The following is a 20,136-nucleotide window of genomic DNA, read 5'->3' as shown; positions in this document are numbered from 1 at the left end:
TGAAATAGCAGGGTGTTAGTTCACCTGTATGCATGAAATTCACTCTTCCTTCGACAAGTAAATCAGCAGATCATCAGCCCTATTTCTTTAGGGGCCACAGGACCAAAGGTTCAGCAGCAGGTATTTCAGTCTGCTTGTGTCCTTATGTGTGCTTTTTTAAGCCTTTGGATCTACATGAATCCCAAAGACTTCTCTAATCACCCCAGCTCATGTCCAGTGCAATTGCAGAGCTCTCTCATCTGCATTGCAAGACCAATACAAACCTGCTAGCAAAGCTGATGGTCTTTGTCAAAGGATAACTTGGCTCTAAGGCTGTGGAGGCTCCTCAGTCTTCACTTGGGGTGCATGAGCTCAGCTGGGGGAAAGTGTGGGAGGTGAGAAGTTGAGGGATTGTTTGTGCTACCCTAGGAAATGCTTCTGCAGTCCAAACATGGTACTGAACTTCTGTTACCAAACATAATCTCATCAGCTCCATCAAATTCACACAGTGGTTCCAATAAGGAATGAAGTTTAATTACTGATTTGTAAATCACTAAAAAATTGGGTATTACAAAAATTACTCCAGAATAACATTGATGCTTTTCATGCCACCAATGCTATTTTGCATTTCTCACAGTTGTGAGCTAATATTAATAACAGTAGCAATTACCAGTGACAGAGTTCTTAGAACTGTGTCTATATCAAGATTAAAAACAAAGGTTTTAAGGTGCTTCAGGCAAGATGGAACATGCAAACCAAGACTTGGTAACTGTGTGTCTGAGATGCTACCACAGAGCAGTGGCAGTGCTGGAGAAAGAACTCAGGTTTCTCACCACAAGCACTGAGATGCTATAATGTGTATATATGTTTTTCATCAAACTACATGTATAGCAAAAGGAAGAGCAAAGGGGCATCACATCAAAAATCTCATTAGTATTTCCCTGTGTAATCGCACCAGTGTATCTGGTGTGTTAAAAATAATAAAATCAATGGGGTTTTTTTCAAGGACACAAAGTCTTAGGTTTTCATGACTTGGGGAAGGGAGCTGCACTGTGTCTGGATGGACAGTATTTACATGAGAAAAGCTGACCTTCTGCAGCAGGGGAAAGGGAAACAATGCAGCTTCACAAGAGGGAGGTAAAGGGAGAGCAGAACATCAGCTGGTACAGTGGAAGCTGAACAGCATTTTCGTTTGCTCAACAGATTCAATCTTTTCAGTGTTCTATCCACTACTGCAGCTTCCTTTGATGCAAATAAATCCCTCCTCTGCCTCCTTTCAAAGTACAAATCTACTTTGTACATCCTCACTTTAATTTATTTATCTGGGGGAGCTTAGCTGAGGCACAGCATCTGTGAAATCCATGCTTTTTACTGGTAATGACCGTATCTGAAGACATGTAGGGATTATTTGGTTTAGATAATTATTTAATAAGGTTTTCCTAAATTAGTGACAGGAGAGGGAGCAATAAACAACCACATTAGGATTCTAATTTCTGCTTTCCATCAACATTAGAGGTAGATTATGCCAACAAAGACTAGGATTTGTTAAAACACACAATGGAAACTGTCTGGTTGGATAATGCATAGGGCTGGAACCTGACTGTAAATAAGATTTTTAAAGGCAGTTTGTCTGTCCAAACAGTTCTGTGGTAAGTGAACAGCCCTCTCTAGATCCTGACATTTTAACAACAGGCTTGACATAAAGAACAAGCACCGTGCTTCTCTGACACATCCAGCTTCTCTCTTCACCTTGTTTAAATGTCAGGCAAGTCTTACAAGACATATATCTCTATCAGGGCATTTCAGAGTGCAAGGACCTCTCATGTCTGTTACTTTCCTGTTGAGTTGGATTTGCTGTTTGAACGTGGCGTTTATTCAGCTGAAGCTCTTTTTGATGAACTTCCACCACGGTCATCCCAAACATTTGCATTTCACTCTTACTGAATCAAGGCTCCCAGCAAATGGTGGCCTTACCTCAGAACAAGCTCTTGCCTGGGTTTTGATGCCTTTAGAGAATTAGACTTGAAAGAAACTTGCAAGATACTGGTTGTTCTTATTGCACAGATCCATATTTTAGTTTTATTATGGCATCCTGCATTGTAACTGTTCTGAAATGTATGTCTGCTCTTGTCCAGCATGCACTGCCTTTGGAGTACAAAGAATATAACCAATGTCTTGCAAATTAGGCAAATTCTAGTTTTATATCCAGGACATGAACAATATAAATATTTTAAAAACTATTTAATTACAAAATAATCAATATCACATCAGCTGCAGCTAATTTTCATAGTCTGTTGCTCTCTTAAATATCAATATTGCTTTGATTTAGTTTGTTGTCTCTTTGATGAAAACTCTTTTGACTTTTTTCAGATTGCCTGGGAACCAGAGCTCCTTCTTCAAATGAAATAATTAAATTAGCAGAAGCAAATGTCTTCTGGTCAGTTCAGGAACTGGAGTGCATGGACCCAGGGACTTTTGACAAAAACGTGGAACTTCTTGGGGCTGTCTCAGGTTTTAACAGCTCCCAGCTGACTGCCTTGAAGGAGAAAGCCAAGCAGGTAACTATCCTGTCTGTGAAGGAAAATTAAATCTGTAATTTGATTTGGTGTTATTGAACTATGCAGTTCTAAAATAACTGTGCTATGTCAATGTCACTACTGTCACAAGAATATCTATGGTTTATTGGAAAAATAATGTGAGGTGGTGATAGAAGACTATTGCCCTTGCTTTAGAGTCAACAGGCAAGTAGTTCTGAGCTATTGGCAGCTGGAAAAGTGAAGTGTTTTTACTTTTGAATTGCTTTTCTGCTGGCTTCTCACTTTCCTTTCATAAATGAAAAATCAGCAAGCAGTACTAGGGGCTGTTGATTGCCCTGCTGAGAATTAAGCTTGGCATGTTAAACTGTCTACATCGATGCTAAATATAGCTTACAGTGGGGTAAACCCAAACTGACTGAAAGGGAGTTATTGGCTGAATAAAGCTCCTTCCTCCACCTTCTTGTTGCAAGCAGGGACAGATCCATCAGTAGGAAATATTAGGGAGGAAGAAAATCACCTACAGTTTTTCTTTACCAGGAGCAGAGTCGGTCAGAGGACTGTGCTGGGGGCAGGTCAGCACTCTGACTGGGTCGGGGGCATCAGCACCTGGTCTGGGCTCTGAGCAGCCCTGCCTGGACCAGTGTGGGCTGGCAGAGAAGTCAGACCTCGCTCCATCCCTGGTGTTGCCACTGCACTTCTCCCTAGGGGTGACCTCCTCTTACTGCTTTGTGGTTGCCTGCACTGCCAGGGAATAGGCAAATTCCCAAACATAGTTTTGGTTCAGCAAGGAAAAGCCTTAGGGTGCAGTAAGACAAATTTTTTTGGTTGCAGAAAACCCAAAGGTGAAGAGGTTACTGGCCCCAGCCTGGCTTCAGCTTCCTGTCAGCAGCTTCTGCTGGAGGTTATCTGCTCTCTGCTCCCATCTCTGCATGCCTACTCTGTAATCCCCTTCTGTCAAAATGATCCAACATTTAAAAGTCCTTTTTAGGTCCCATCAGATCATTCTGACAGAATGAGGTTGGGAAGCATTTCCAAGTTGCAGTTGGCTGTAAGTAGTAGAGTGCAAGAGGCTTGGAGACCTGAGGGCTGTGACCTCTGGAGGAAAGTGGGAGCAGGGTACAACGTGGGCCTGGGCAGCATCTGTTTAACCAGCAGCTGCAGCCAGTAGTGGAGCTGACTATGGATTTGGGGTAAATAAGGCCAATTGTGCATTTTTTAGCAGTGAAGCTCAGCTTTTAAAACAGTGGAACTGCAGATGCTTGAAGAGCAGTGGCACTGCCCAGATTTCTGAAAGCAGATGGTGACTCTCTGCAGTTGTGTCTCTGCTGCCTTGTTGCAGGAGGACAACTGCAGCAAACATATTCTTCCCAAGACAGCTTCCCTCTGTCAGCATGGACACAGGTGGGAAGGAAAAGGGGAAAAAATGTAATCCTAGAAGAAGATAAAAACAGTGCTCCCCTGGGATAGTGGGAACTAATATTCTTTACAGCAGTGCAACATATTGGTGTGCTTACAGAGTGGTATCAGTTGTAGGGAAATTGCCAGCAAGGTTGATACACTCACTTTTCTGGCTATATTCAAAGACACACAGATCTGTAGTGCACTGAATGGCAGTATGTTTATTCTGTGTGTGTTTGTACAGATTTCTGCTAGACAAAGAAAGACTTCCTATATATTAATTTGCAAAATGCAAGGTGGTGTTACACTGAACATGAAGCATGAGAAATGAAACAGGACATGCAAAGCTTTTTGAAACTATATGCATAAGATGCTGTTACATTATTAACATCTTCGATTAAAGGTTTTATTAAGCCTGTACTACTCATTGTTCCAAATGAATTCATAAGGTCTAGTTATCAGATTGTGTCTTAATGAAAGTAAGAAGCTTAGCTCACTTGTAAGTGGAAGGTCTCCCAGCTCTGCAGCAGTGACAGCTGTATAGATCTGTAGTCTCTAGGTGAGTGAGGACAAAGGAGTGTTTCAGTTTCATGTATTGTGTTATTTATATCATTCTGCCTGAGATTTTACCCAGCACTGTCAGATAATACTATTTATGAAGTACTTCAAATTCTGTAGTTTATGGCCTAGATCAGGAAACAGACGCATTTTTGCCTGCATGTGTTTAATGTATCTGTTAAGCTAGAGAATTAAAAGCTTTAAAATTGGGCTAATGCTTTTTACTATCTATTTTCTTTGGAAAAGATTGAAGTTTCCCAGACTTACACCCTTTATGACATTGTAAAACCAACATAAAAGATCTGGTGGAAGCTCAGTTGGGAGGTATGAGTCCAGCAATGCATCTCTTAAACAAATCCTTAACCCGAGGGTCATAGTTGGGAAAAGCACCCTGGCAGCCCTGAGGCTGCTCTGTGCTGAATATGCACATTGGTATGAACAGCAGAGAGCCTGCAGCTCTGTGTAAGGAGTATTTCATTCCAGAGGTCCAGAGTCCTGAGCCCTACTTCTTTATTTTCTGGAGGTTGTACAGCTTCATGTCTATCTGATGGTGCCAACACTATTTAGTAGGCAACTACAGAGATGCTCTTCAGCAAGTCCCCACTAGCTTTGTCCTTTCTAACTTTTTGAACAAAACTTAGATTGTAGCTATCCTGAAAATGGAGTAAATATTTTTCTGACTCAGACAGCAGCCCAGCCCTGGGCTTTTAGTTGTAATTTTCTAAGTGGAGTTAGCAGCACAATGTTATACTAGAAACCTGTCATGTATTCACTGACACAAAGCAGAGTAACTGAAATTCATGAGAGCTTTAAAATGAGCCTTTTTTTTAATGTATGCCTGTCTTGTTCAAGTCACTTCCTCCAGCCAAAATCCAGTGTCTTTTTCTGTAAAGGCAATTGGCCACATCCAGGGAGATACTGACCACTGTCTATCGTCTTCTATCATTGTCAACTAAATGTAATTGATGGTTCTGGCCTCTGAAAATTCAGCTCTTGATGGACTTCTATTATTCTTTATTCAGGCAGAACTTTTCCTGATACCAAAATTTCCTTTGGGCTGCTTGGTGACAGCTTTTCAATCACTGTAACTTTATCACACATAAAGTCAAAAGCAGGGGAAGTTGTCAGTTTAAATACATTGGTACTGGTTTAGAAGAGCCCCTGCTTATTCTTTTTTTGTTTTTTTTACAAAGCTTTACAGATTTAATTGTATCTGTACAAACACATTTAAATTATTTTTTATTTTAACATTGTATGAACACAAACTAGGAATAGGAACTTTAGGAACCAGCTCTTTGTCTGTATTACTCAATTCTCTACTTTGTCTTTCCTTGTCAGTGACTGAGCCAGGGTGACTGGTCACAAAAGCAACTTAGAAGTCAGTCCCCTGGAGCGATTGCAGCTGGGTAGAAGCCTGGGTAGTCCAGGTGCTGCTTTCTTGGCAGTATAACAGTGTGGATCTAGGCACAGATTCCCATTTTTATTGTTCTTAGTGGTTTTGCTCCTACAGCCACACTTCCAGCAGTTTCTGTTCTGACTCATCAACAAGTCCAAGCTGTAAAAATTGCAGCATTTTTAGATGAACTGACCATTGTTGGTGTAGAACCTCAAGAACCTTCACAATACCTTAGCTCTGCCTTTTGTGTGCAAAGAGGAATATTCGGGTTTTAGGACTTTTAAACCAAGGGGTTTGGGAATGGTGTGTATATAGAGGAAGAGTCATAATGATCTAACTGTTATTAATGCTCTCCTCTAAAGGTTTGGGGGTCGCTGCCAGACTGGAGGAGTTACCAAATCATCTCCCTGGGCCGCATTGCTCTGGCACTCACTGAGCAGGAAATCACAGAGCTGGATCTGCACTCCATCGACGCCGTTTCTGTTCTGAGTCAGCAAACAGAGTGGACTCTTACCCAGGTGAGAGAGTGAGTGAGTGACTGAATGCAGTCCTGGTGAAAGGCTCTGAATTCATGCCCTTAGAGACTGAAGTCCTGGAATTGCCTAGGAAACACCACACTACTCCCTGCTGCTTTTCTGCAGCTGTGACCCCAGTGAAAGTGGCCAGGTAGGTCAGCACTGGTGTCTGCCTGGCTGGGGGCTTCCCTGGGGAAGTGGCCAAGACAACATCAATCACTGTTAATTGGGGTGGGGCTGAGTGTGTTCTTTAGCACTTGCCCACCAAGCAGTGGAAAGAGGTCAGCAGCTCCTCTCACACTGGCCCTGGGACAGACACTACTGCTAGGAGTACTAGTCCTTCCTAACTAAGGATAATCACAGAAAAAGTAGTGTGCCCCAACCCCAGCATTGTCCTAGAAGCCCTTTTTTGGCAGATACACTCCTCTCATGTTCCTTTCCTTGGATAACGTCTAGTTATGTCAATGGGACTTTCATAATAAAAGTTAAAACCTTTTATTTATACATGCAATTGGCAGCATATTTCTGACTTTGTGGCCCACACCATCAGGTCTCTGTGGCTCCACAGATGCTGGCATGGGGGCAGTTCTGGCAGAATATCACAAATCTGTTTAATAGATTCATGTTCTGAAGGGCACCATAAGAAGGAAGCCCTTGGGAGGACTTTGTACAAAACCAGTTTGCTTTTGAGGTTTCCTACTGTCAGTAAGAGTAGCTATTTAAAAGAGATTCATCCTGCTGAACTTCAGTTGTCTAGAAGTTAGGCAGCTAGTCAAGCTAGTTATTTGAGGCTCAGCATTGTGGATAGATTAAGAAATCTTGGAAGATGCTTGTTTCTTTCACTGGCTTTGGAGGATGCCTTGGTGACAGGCTTGAGCTGGGCTCAGTTTTTAAAGGCTTAGTTTAGAATGAGCACCATCCTAAAGTACTTTGGCTTGGAAAGGCACTTTGGTGCCAATACCCCATTCATATCTGAAAATTAATCCTAGACACAGTCACCACTGATAGATATATGGCACTTAAATAAGACAAGTCATCCTGAGTATTAAAAACAATAAAAATTACATACTGATCCCCTTAGGTATTTTATATTTTTTGTAGCATTTTAACTGATTCTGTGAGGCAATCCAGCACCATTTCTTCTAGTGAAGGCTTTCCTTGTGACTTGGCAGAAGAAATACTCAGTGTTTTCACACCAGTTGCACTTAGCAAGTGGTTGGGTAACAGTGCCCTGTTTTAGTGTCACATATAGGTGGTGACAGTGCTCCTCCTGAAGGCCATGGCCATACACTGGGGACACTCAGGATATATATTTATGCTCCATAGCTTCTGGTAAGGTTTTAACTATCTAGTAACAAAATTATATTTACCCTCTTCATGTATACTATCTTACTGGTTTTGTAGGAAAGAGCTATTTTGCAAGGTTTTCTAGAAGACTCTGGCCAGACCATTGGCACACTAAAAAGTTTTGATTTAGTTGGACTAGGAGCAATCCTCTGTGCTTTGAATTCCACAGAAATCAAATCCATAAGGACTGCTGAATTCAGGTACTGCATTTTATACCTAATGAAATATTTATTAGTAACTCTATTGATAAAATTTATTGTGCCTTTTTTGTTCTGTTTAGATTTTCAGAGCCTAAAGGACAGCTTTTTGCATTTTAAATGCCTTTAGAAAAGCAGTCACTGGAAGGCATACAGTAGTTTAAAACATGTTGTTTTATAGTATTCCTCTGCCATTTATATCCTGCCATTTAAGTATTGCATGGAGAAATCCAGGTTTTTGCTCAAAACCTTAAATGTTTGTATGCAATTTATGTACGTGCATTTTAAATTGAAAACAGGCTTTACAATCTTCTTAAAGCAGGCTAAGTATATTCCAGGCCTGTTTATACTGCATGTAATTGCAGCATCTAATGTTGACCTTGTTGCCTTTTGCAGTGCTGCAGTTGCAAGAATTGGCCTGTTGTTTTGTAGCACCCCTGTTCTGAGGCAGTTTAAGATGATGACAGAGTCCGTGTTTGGTGCTGCTACCAGCTGGAATGGCTCTATTTTACAGGAAATTGGTACTATAGCAGGTAACAAAACTACTACTCCAGATGGTGATGGTTGTGAAGCATTGCTATTAAGAGACGGGTTCACGGAGCTGGGGATTTCTAGACTGGCAAAAGACATTTCTTCCAGAGGGGAGTCACCTGCAGGCACAGGCATCCAGCAATTTCAGAAGCACTAAGGAGAAGTGGTATTCTCTGTAATGTTCTGTAAATATGGTCAAACTGACCTTGGGAAGCACAGCCTGAAGTTACTTGGGTCCTGTAAGTTGGAAAGGGTAAATCAAGGAGGGCAAAACCAAACAGGATTCCAGAGCCAGTCACTCGTGAGCCAGGCTGTACTGGGAGGAGCTGTGCTCTGGCTGCCTGAGCATCCTGCCTGGAAAGAATGGGCTGCCCAGGGAAGAGCACAAGGGCAGGATTAGCCTGGAGTGATACTTCTCCAGAGTGCTCTTGCAGCCTCGGAGATTTCCTGAGCCAGAGGTCGCCCCTGTTTTGTTCCTGGATTTGCTTCCCTGTTATCATTTAACTGCACATTGAACTCTCATATATTTTAGCATCCCCGATGCCTGTGGCAATGATTCCCCACCGTAACTACCTAAGGGGTGAAGAAGTCACTCCCATTGCATGATTATGCTCCCTAACCTCAGGTCAGAAGAGACTGTGAACAAGCATTCCCTAATAACACTGCTTATGATATTATAGGTTCTTGTAATTCTCTTTTCCAAGATAAAATAACTCAGGTAAAGTACATTCCATGTCAATGGTTAAGGTCAGATGATTTGTAATGCTAGAATATAATGAAAGAAACAGAACATAAAAAGAAGCATCATCTCTCTATAATGCCCTGGAATAAACCATTGATTATATATTTTTTATAAATGCTTAAAGTTTATATTACCTTAAAAAGAAATCTAATAAAAAGAGCATTAACAGAGTTTTGTTTGATTTTTTAGGTGGTTTGAATGAGGATGAATTAAAAGCTTTTGATAAAAGCTTGATGCCATATTTCCAGCCATCAGCAGTAAGACATATACCTCCTGAAATTTTCCAAGTAAGAGCCTGATTACTGAAGAAGTTACTAAATTTCTACTCTAGTAGAAATAAACTGCAGCACTGATTTATAGATTTTGGGTTTTGGCAAAAGATTTTCTATGGTCTGTTAAGTGAGAGACCATCAAGGATCTGAAACATTAAATTTCAGCTGTATCACTGTATTTGTGATGCCCATGAAATATGCTAGACAAGCTTTATTCATCCTTCAGAATGCATCCCAAAGAAAAAGCAAGTATCACAAAACGGAATAGACTCTGTATCTTCCAGCATTTTATTCAGATTTGAGTTTTCTTCTCTGTTTATTAACATTTGCAAGGATGCTGTTATAGCTACAGATTTCTCTGCTGTGTAAGAGCTGTTTTATTAACCTAAAATCTGGCACCATTCTCCTGAGTTAGCTCTGAAAAACAGATTGTACAGGCAGATACAGATCAGAAAGGAATTACATCTAATTACAGCAGTACTGAATGTGGACCAGAAATTAGAACAGGGATCCTGAGATCATTGCCCTGGACTTTCTTTGACTTAGTGACAAGATTAATACTCTGCCTGGGCTGGTCTCTTTCAGATGCTCAGGCAAGCAATGTACTTATGGACAGATGAACTAAACAGAGTTAACTGTGTCAGCTCCCATAAAAGAGAAAATCTCCTTGAGCACTAACTGTTTGTGCACAGTACCACTGACAGTTCAGATAAGCCTAAAATGTCCTTACTGAAAATATTTCTTTGCAAAACAGCTCTATATAATCTTGTAGAATTTCTATCAAACAACATTTTTGTTAGTAAGAGTAATAATGAGACTACAAAAAGTAATTAACAAAAAGCAGGGTACCACTTTGGAAGAGTTTTCTGTATTTGAAAGATTTAAAGCAGGTTTTGGTTTTACACAGGTTTTTTATGGCCTCATTTTGCAACTGCGTAAATTATTCAGATTTTGATTTATGAAAAATTACATTGTATTATGAACTTCAAGTGAGTTAAGAAGATGCTCAATTCAAAATGTCTGGACCTGTAGGCATTTCCATGAGTTTGCTCAGTTTAAACCAGCACACCATTTGGCAGACAATGAAAAATGGGCAAGGGTTTGCTCCATCATCTGACCTACTTGCAAGGGGGATTTTGTCTTTCCAAAGTAGAACCTGGCTGCAGAATTGTTGCAAGAAAAAAAGCTTGTTGTGTAGGAGGGTTAAAATGCTTGTGAGTGCAGAATGTTAACTAGAACTAAAGCAATCCAGCCTGCCCAATAATGCAGGCTTTACAAACTGGTTAATTGCTTTGTGGTATAAGATAATTATGTAAGATTATGACTGCCATGTTTAATTTTTAAATTTAATATGAACAAACTGGGAAGATTTTCAATCTAAAAGAGAAAAATTGAAGAATGAGATTAAAGCATGGGGTCTTTTCATCTCATTGCTCTACTGCTAACTATAATGAAAGGTCAAATGTAAGTTCAAGTGAGGTTGCTTGGGAGCAGATGTAAGAGAAAATAAATGAAAACACAAGAGGATGCACAATGCCATCAGTCTTTGAACAAATCAGAAAAGAAATGGCTGGAAAATTAAACTCCAACAATATACTGAAGAAGTGTCCAATACAGTGCTGGCATAGAAAGCTTCTCAAGCTGTCAGCTCCCAGCATCAAAGAGAAAGGTGACAGAGAGATGAGTGGTCAGGGAAGTAAATGAATACAGAGGATTTTTTAAAGCTCTACTGAGCTCTTTTATAACAACACAATGTTGCAGGCTACTGTCCCTCATTCCAAATGCAAGGCAGTGCTGACTTCTGATTCCTTACCTGCCTTCTATAATTGACAACCTAAACGAATTTTTCTGTCTTTTGTTCCTCCCAGGCATTGTCCCCAGAACAAATAGCAAACCTGGGCCCCGAGAACGCCGCCATGGTTACGGGATCGCAGCGGCAGCATCTGGATGCATCCCAGCTCCAGAGCCTGGGGCTGGCACTGGATGGAGCCAGAACCAGCAGCCCAGGGACACAGAGCAGCAGTGCAGCATCTCCCCAGGAGGGGCAAACCCCGGCTCCCAGCGGTGAGTGGAGCCCTCCCTGCTCCTGCTTAGGGGAAGGGCACACGCCAGTGGGGTGTGAGGTCTCACAGCATGCACCAGGATCAGGCCTCTATTCTGAGGGTGGGTTGCAGTGAATTTACTAACCAGCTCTTAGAGTCATGCCTCAAATCACATGCCTGACCAAGACAAACAGCCAGGAGGATGTTGGATTTACCCACAGCAAGAGGTAATGGAGGAAGACTGTCAGATGGCATTAGCAGCTGTCCAGTAGCATTACACTGTGCTAAGCACTAGCTTGTGTAAAATGTAGTCTGAAACAGTGAGCTTTTCTCTCTCCTTCCTTCCCATATTCTTTGCCTAAATTTAAGGTGGGGGTCTCCATCTCTGGACCTTCAGGTCACAACCTTTATGTGCAGCAAAATGTTGTTTGCAGAGCTGCAAGTGGGAAAGGAGGTAACACTGGGGTGGATTAGCATCTTTATCCAGACTGTAGGACCGTTGAATGGTTTGTCCTACCATTCCCATCCTATTTGGAGTTAAGGCCTATTAGTGCCTATACTTCAGTGGTTTAACCTTTTACTTCTGCATGTTGCAGTTTACACTGGGCAAGTCACACTGGCAATGTCTATGGATGTATTAGAGTGAGAGAGTTTGCACATGGTCAAGACAATGTTGAGAACTTACCCCTATCAGACAGCAAATACTGTTGCTTCCAGTGACACCAGCAAGACATAAGCTGTTGAAGGAGAGGGAAGCTGAAGTGCTGAGATAGGGATAAGGGGAACTAAATTGCTATGATGCCCTTGCTGAAATTAGAGTAAACCTTCCCAGAGGCACCTGGGAAGTGCTCTTAGCCCAGCTCCCTCTCAGGTATGACCTGTTCCTTCTGGAGGTCTGCCAAAGGGAGGAGTTTTCTGGGAAAAGATCACCTGAGTTCTTGGGCTTCTTGTCCATTGTTCCCTGTGAAATGCTTCTCTTTGGAGCTGTGTATGTTAAACTGGAAGTGACATCTCTTGAGAGCAGAATGCAGTTAGGATTCAACTGTTGGAATTTGCTGCACCACTTTGGGGTGGTGTAGATAAGACTTCTAGAGCTGAACTTTAGTGTGACACTAAGACATAAAGCCTTCTGCTTTCCAGGTGCTCCTTGTTTGAGTGGCTTTGGCATCTGGCTGTGTGCTGTGTTTACACTGCACCTGCCTTTCTGAACCCACAGGTGTTAAGCTTGAGGTAAGTTATATTTTCAGTTGGAGGTAACTTTATAACAGAAGTGCAGATCACCTGTAACAGGGGAGAAGGACTGTGGGACCCTCTTCCTGCTTTGAATACAAAGATAACTATTCTTGAATAATTTTTCTGTATTACAAAGGTGTCTTCTACCTTGGTTAGACTATCTCTGAATCTAATCAAGGGGAAAACACTTTATCTTATCTTTATTGTAAAGCCAAACATAACAGAGGTATATTTAAAACCCCATGTGACACCAATCAATGACTGCATTGTTATTTGGAACATGTTCTTGGTTTTTCTCTGTGTTTTGCCTATTCCAGGCTATATATAAGATTTTATTCCACAAACACTTTGATGAACACTATTTAGTAGAGTACTGCCATTAACTTTCATTGGGTTTTAACATTTTGGCAGGCTAACATTTAAGAAGAGCACTGGTGGGCTTAAAGTTTAGATTCCAATTAGGCAAACTAAATGCTTAAGTCTTAAGATTGCAAAGCAAGACATGTCAAAGGACTTAATATTTTTCTTTGCTTTGATTTTCAGTGTCCTGGAGCTTACAACAAAGATGCTAAAGATAAAAGAGTGTCAGCTCAGCATGAACAGTAGAATCAAGAGGCTCTGAGATTTCTGGGTGCACAGTGGTTAAATTCTTACAAGCAAGACCTTCATCTGCTATCACGATGAGAACTATCTCCTTTCCATAGCTTCATCACTAACAAGTAACACAGTATCCCTCCAAATAGTCCAAATTTAAAAACTGGAAATGGCTTATCTGTCTCATGAGAAAATCACTGAAATATAGGATCTTGTGTTAGGGAGGAACTTGAATTATAGGGGGGACGGGTAGCAGGGGAATGTTATTTGGAGGCTGATGCCTGATACCCAGTGCTTTTTACACGGGCTAATTTGGTCACATTGTTGTGTCCATTTCTTGGGTTTTCTTCTACTTCAGATGCACATTCCCTGGAGAGGGGCTATCCTTCTGTGTGGTGTAGTAGAAACTGCACTAAAAGTTACTGCTGTTGCAATAAAATAACTTTGTCTTGGGGCTGCTGGTTTAAATCCTGCTCAGACAAGAAGTGATAACAGGCTCTTAAAATTTAAGCACCTCTACAAAATGTAGTTTCCCCATGGCTGTTTGTATCCGACACAGAACTGTTGACACTGAGGGCATTGGCAATACTATTAGTATTTCATGTGACAAAATGCACCATGGAAACCTGCTTATGTTCATCAAGAGACAATCCTTTTACTTCAGGTGGGGTTGAAGTGTATGCCTGGGAATACTAAGGGGGAACTGTTCACTGAGCCTACACACTACTGGGACTGTCAATCCAGTATTTTCCACAAGACCTAGAATAAGGAATTTCTCATAATTATAAACCATAGATATTTTCCTGTGTTTTATCAGCATATGACTTACAGGTCTAATATTAGCTTGTCATGCCACACCTCAGTATTTTAAACAATGGGGGAAAAAAAATATTAAAAATCCTCTGCATGTGAACATACATTTTTATGTCATTCAACATTATTTTAGACCATGAACACATGGCACAGTTTTCCATTTTGCCATTGCAAAAGTCCTATTTTTTCTAGACTAAAAAAAGGCAATGCATAGATTGAAAAGTTTAGCTTTTTCATTCAGGGACGTACTGTAGTAAATGCCCTTCAAACTATAATTTGTATTTCTTTATGGCAAACATTACATCTGGCTTCTCAGCCCTGAAAGTAGAATTGAAATTTTGCTCAGGTGGGGAAGCAATAGGAATGGGAGGGAGAGCTGGGGGGAAGAGCCTGGCTGCTGCTGGGGAAGGTGAATGTGAGCTGTTGCTACTGTTGGGAGTAACAGTTCCCACCACAGTCCCATATATTCTGTAATTCCTGCAGCAGCAGGGGCTAACTTGATTTTCAGGGCTTTGTTATTGGCAAAGCAGGCAGTGAGAGCCGTTTCTCACCCCCTCCTTTCCCTCTCCCCCTCCATCAATCTGCTGCTCTGGGAACTGCCTTTGTCTATAACTAACCCTGGCAAGTGTGACATGATGTTACAGATAATACTACATGCTTTAGTTCTGCATTTTATAAGCAAAGAATTATGATTGCTGCAAGCTGCCTGGCACTTTTTTCTCTAATCCTCATGGTAAGATTCCAGCTTCTCCAGGTGCATTTCCTTTTCTGCATGTGAACAGGAGATTGAGACATAGATTTAAATAGGAAGACATTTGTTTTATTAATCCCAGCAAATACATGCAAATGTCCACTAAAACCAAAAAATACTTCAGTGGATGAAATGCATTATAAAGATTTACCTGTGTTTTCACATTAAAAGTTCTGCCTCGCTCAGATGTGAAAGTACTAAAAGGTTGTTTGATTTCTAGAAATTGCCTGACTTGAATTCTGTGTGCACTTCTGAAGCTGCAGGAGAGTGTTTTCGTGTCAAGAAGACAGTCAGCATTTCCAGTTCAGCTGCTTAGGTCAGATACGTGACTTAGCTCTACCAAGCCTTTCAAAAATCTATATGAGCTGAAAGTGATCTTCTTCTGTCAATATACCTGGGAGTGATTCTGTTTGCAATTATGTGAGTCACAGTTCAGCTTTTAATTGGAGCAGGAGTGAGCTCTTTGTTTTGTGCCATCTGTGCTGTTTAAGTGCTTTTAAGTAGCTGAACTGCTTGATTATTTATATATTTTATTAAATTAATAATTATGTTAAGAACTTTGGCATTGCATTTATGTTTGGTCAAGGACTTATCTGTTTCTTACAAGAGTAGTGTAGGAGGCGTAAATGTGGAGCACTGACTTTATGTTGTACTTGTTTCACGGTGAGATTGCAAATCCTGTTTGCTTCATGAGATGGTGTGAGCATTTGGATGGCAAGTATTGTAGAAAAGCAGTTTTACTCCTGCCAATATAACTCTTGTAAAGGTCACTGATGGAAAAGCCCATTCTACAAAATCTGGGATTTATGGGACACCTCCATCAAAACTGTTGCAACTGAATTTCTGTGGGAAGAATAGATGGAAAGGGGAGAAAGGCACGGAGGGCACTAGTATGCATGGTATGTAATCCGTGTGTGTGATCTGCCCTCCATTCACAATCCTGCACGCTGCCACGAGGAAACTGAAACATGGACACTTCACTTCTGTGAAACAAACCATAGAACCCCTCAGAGCAGGCATCTGTCCCCTCTGCAGATGTGTATTGCATACAACATGAACGTGATCACTTCCACTGGAATGCATTCATTGGAAAAATGTGTCACAGTTCCTCTCTTTTTGCATGATCAGGATTTTGGGGGAAAATATACTAGAAAGAAATGTGGTATAAAGATTTGATTCTTAAAGAAATGTTGCTGCTTGTAGATGTGGGTAATGTTTGTTTAAACCAAGCTTAATTTTTCCTACATTCTTTTTAGTTCTTTTAGTTCTTTGAGAATGAAAAAAAATCAGATTTGTGCATAAATTGGCTGTTGAATATATATCATGATAATAATTTTGTTATCTCTTATTGTGAGAACTGCAGCTGTCCTCTCCACTTGTGACTCCTCTGATGGTTGCTGGGCAGTGCCATGCATCCTGTGGGATGTGCATCCAACCATCCAACTGCTGACAGTCACAACTCTGGTGTAGGCCTGGCTCCTCTGAGTGCTGTGAGCCCTGTGACAGGCGACCCTGTCCAGCAGTATGTGAGAGGAGGAATTTCATTCCTGTGATTGGATGTAGGAGTCTTCAGGAGATAACAGATGGAAAGAAATACTTTTGTTGTCTTATTATTTCAGTCCCTGAGACATTTATGTTCAGAATTGTGTTTAGAAAAGAGAAAAGGGCTACTGGTTCTGGATCAGCAGGAGAGAAAATATCCCTATGACCTGGTACTGAGGTAAGTGCTACATCTGTGGTATCTCTAAATCCCCGAAAGGAAGAAAACAACTACCATCCACAGTGTCTGAAAACTGTCCCTGTTAAAGCTGGCATTATGGCTGTTGTCAGGTTTTGTACAGTGCACAGAATGTTTGAGTCCCAGTGATCTCAATCTGTCACATCAGAGCTCCTCAGTGTGAGGCTCCAAAGATACTGTCTGAAAAAAAAAAAAAAGGCAACCTTCCTTAATTTTAAGAAGCCCTTTATGCCTCCATATAATCTGCTCAAATATTCCAGAGGCAATTACGTACTGTGTTATGGCAGATTTAGCTTATCAGTTCACTGCTGTGCCTAGGGATCATCACCCCCTCCTTTATTTTCCAGTAACACAAATTGCAGCCCTGTCATATTAGGCTGGGACCTTGTCAGAGTCCCACTGGCTGTCCCCCTGGGAGCAGATGTGAGACATTGCTCAAGGTGTGCCAGCCCATCGCACCTGGGGCTGTGGGAGAGGCCTGGCTCACTCAAATGACACTCAGAGAGAAGCAAGGAATCGACAGCCACGTGGAATGTGTCACTTGAGCAGGTAACTGCCCATAGGGCACTGTTGGTATTTTGGCTCGTGCTGTGTTGTGGTTATAGATACCACACACTGCTTCCCAGTGGGACACTGCCAATTTCCTCATGGCAGTCGAGGAACAGTCATCCAGCTGCAGTTCCCCCTCATAGACTGTCCTCCTTAGAAAAGAAATCAAATTTCAAATTATTTCTTCCTCTTTTTTTTCTTTCTTCTCTCAAAAAAGGCTGATATTCCAGGCTGGTACACAACTTTAAGCAATGGGGTCTCTTTATTTCAGGGAAAATGTTTAAATGTTTTTGATAAATTTGTGGGGTTTTTTGGTGTGTGTATTTTGGTTTTGTATTTTTAAGCAAGATCTGTAGGCATGGGATAAGAAGAGCTAAGAACCTTCGAGTCCTGATTAGTAAAATATTCTCATCTATGCCATATGATGTGGGACAGCCTTGGGGACTGTTTACTCCAGTGCTGTTGGAGGTGGGGAATCTGACTTCCTTTTCCAGTAAGGCAGGAGGGAAACTGGATAGAAAAGACAGGTCTGCAAAGAATAAACAAAAACTCCACTGGAAGTTAAATTTCTTTTATTGGTACCCCAGAACATCTGGAATTGCTCCTCAGAAAGAGTATTTTGTGCATCGTTATACAAAATGCTGTTGAAAGTGCAGATAACAAACTTGTCAGAAAGCAAAACAGACCTGTGTGCTATCCAGGTATCCATAATTTCATATTTTAGTTAAGACTGTGATCCATTATCAGACTATCTTTCCATATCTATCAGTCCTTAGACAGAAAAATTATGCAACTACCTCGAAGACCCCACCAGACCTTGCCTGGCATCAGACATGTAGGAGTTTTGTATCATAGGATATTTTTATCACAATTCACATCTGGTTCTTTATTTGTACCCAAAAATAGATAGTCACAAAATGTATTACATTTTTTCTGCAATGAGTAGAAAACAACCAATGTCCATCTGTCTCTTCCTGCCCCTTTCTGTTCAGCATCAGTCTGCTTTCTCAATCCGGATTAATGAGAGGATTTTCTTGCCCTCATGATGCAGGAACACAGGCATGTTCAGAACTCACAGTCCAAGTGACTAAACATTGAAGTATTAAATGGAGGAATTGTGACTGATGGATTTCTTGCTTTGCTGACAACAGCACAGCATTTATCTTCTGATGTTTTAGCAGGTATAATTAGCCTTACAAATACTTAACAATATCTCACTTAATATCTGTAATCTTCTCTTTGAGGGACAAGGAAAAAAGGAGAGAAGGCAAAAGTAAATTCCTGAAGGAGAAACATGAAAACAGTGGAAAATGCTAATCTGTCACAAATACAGCAGCACAATATTTTCTGGTACTGCTTTCCTCAATAACTTTTAACCCTTGCATATGGAAGTGAACTGTATTGATTTATCACAGAATAGCCATTGCTATAGTTAAAAATCACATTGGTTTGATGCACAAGCTGAAACTGCCCTAGGTCATCTTTAATTGGGGCCTGACATGTTTCAACATTTAATCAGATGTCACAAAAAACAACTTAGATCACAAACAAGTTCTGAATATATCCTGCATGAACTGAGAAGGGAGTTGAGAGAATGGATGTCATCTCTCTGCCTTTAATGTATCTATTAAAATAGATTCCAGATATGCATCTGTCAGTGTTTTTATTAGCTACTTTTATTTCACTGTTCATCCTTTCAGAAGTGTTGAGATCTGACATATTAAATGTCCACATTTCAATCAAGCCTGTGCCAAACAGGCTGTGCTCTGAGACATGTCTGAGTTTTCAGACCTCACACGTGTGTGCAGTGATGGAAGTGCCTCAGCACTGCAGCTGCAAATGTTGTATTTATGAATTTGCACTTTCTCCCCTCCTGTTGCAGTTGGTACCACAGATCTGGGGAGTTCTGCCAAACGCTCTTGTCTTCAGTACAAATTCTCCAAGTACTATATTTGGGTTTTTAATGTGTCCTCAAGTAGGCAACTCACTGGTGGTTACATCAAACATTATTTGTTGCCAAAAATTATTCAGTATTTTTAAAATAATTATTCTGTTAGAGTTCAGATCTATAAAACAAATGCAACATCCAAACTCTTCTCTTAGGAAGTGATAAGAGATACTATGGAGCTTGTCAAGGAGTTGTACTGCTGTACTTGTAAACACAGTGTTGTAAGAGGACAGGCTTTGCTTCCTAATCTCTGAAAGTAAGTAAATTTGTTTTTGTCACACCGTGGGTCCTTACTAAAAAAGATAAACTCAATACCAAGTACTAATCAGTTCTCTTTTCTTTTCAGGATTATGTAAACTCTTTTAAAGATTTCAATGTTTGTGCCACATTTTAAACAGGAAAATTAAAGATTGTAGTTAGGATCCTTTTCATAAATTTCAAACAATCCATAACCTTCTGCTGTGGGAACTTTTCAGTATATCATTCTGTAACAGTAAAGTCCTTACACTATTTCCTCAAACAGGGTGTGAAACAATGTAAACCAAGACATTTTAAAGAAATGCTGCTACCCAGCAAAGCACCACTGTTTACTTGGAATAAGCTGTTACCCATTTTCTACAACCATTGGAAATCCTATTCCTGGATGGCTATTTCTTTGTTATTGTTTGGATTTTTGGGTTTTTTTACAGAGAACATTGGAGAATTATTAAGAGGAGATGCCTCTTTGACTGCCCACTGAACTATGCTGGTCCTGTTTTAGGGATTCAAGACTCTGAAGAGGCAGCGTGCTGACTCTCAAGGCACAATTATTGAAGAAATAATTTCTTTTTTTTTCTTTTTCTTGGAAGTTTACACAGAATCACAGAATTGTTAGTGTTGGAAGGGACCTCTGGAGCTCACCCAGTCACACCGTCCTGCCAAGGCAGGGTCACCTGGAGCGGTGACACAGGAACGTATTTGGAATGTCTCCAGGGAGGGAGAATCCATGACCCTGAA

General features: G+C 40.8%; 1 protein-coding gene across 4 annotated transcripts in view; it reads left to right on the top strand.

The window, feature by feature from the left end:
• OTOA (otoancorin) overlaps positions 1-15,090 on the top strand; it is a 39,147-nt gene extending 24,057 nt beyond the window's left edge. For all 4 annotated transcript variants that reach the window (XM_069030018.1, XM_069030019.1, XM_069030017.1 and 1 more), the window contains 8 exons: positions 2,350-2,537; positions 6,231-6,386; positions 7,788-7,930; positions 8,324-8,460; positions 9,390-9,487; positions 11,341-11,536; positions 12,655-12,744; positions 13,291-15,090. In XM_069030018.1, coding sequence (XP_068886119.1) covers positions 2,350-2,537; positions 6,231-6,386; positions 7,788-7,930; positions 8,324-8,460; positions 9,390-9,487; positions 11,341-11,536; positions 12,655-12,722 — 986 coding nt within the window. In that variant the 3' untranslated portion in view covers positions 12,723-12,744; positions 13,291-15,090. The remainder of the gene's footprint in view (positions 1-2,349; positions 2,538-6,230; positions 6,387-7,787; positions 7,931-8,323; positions 8,461-9,389; positions 9,488-11,340; positions 11,537-12,654; positions 12,745-13,290) is intronic.
• The last annotated feature ends 5,046 nt before the right edge of the window (positions 15,091-20,136 follow it).

This window comes from Aphelocoma coerulescens, chromosome 14, assembly GCF_041296385.1.
Source record: "Aphelocoma coerulescens isolate FSJ_1873_10779 chromosome 14, UR_Acoe_1.0, whole genome shotgun sequence".
Classification (NCBI taxonomy): Eukaryota; Metazoa; Chordata; class Aves; order Passeriformes; family Corvidae; genus Aphelocoma; species Aphelocoma coerulescens.
The sequence above is the reverse complement of the archived record's forward strand: the minus strand, read 5'-3'. Positions and strand labels throughout refer to the sequence as shown.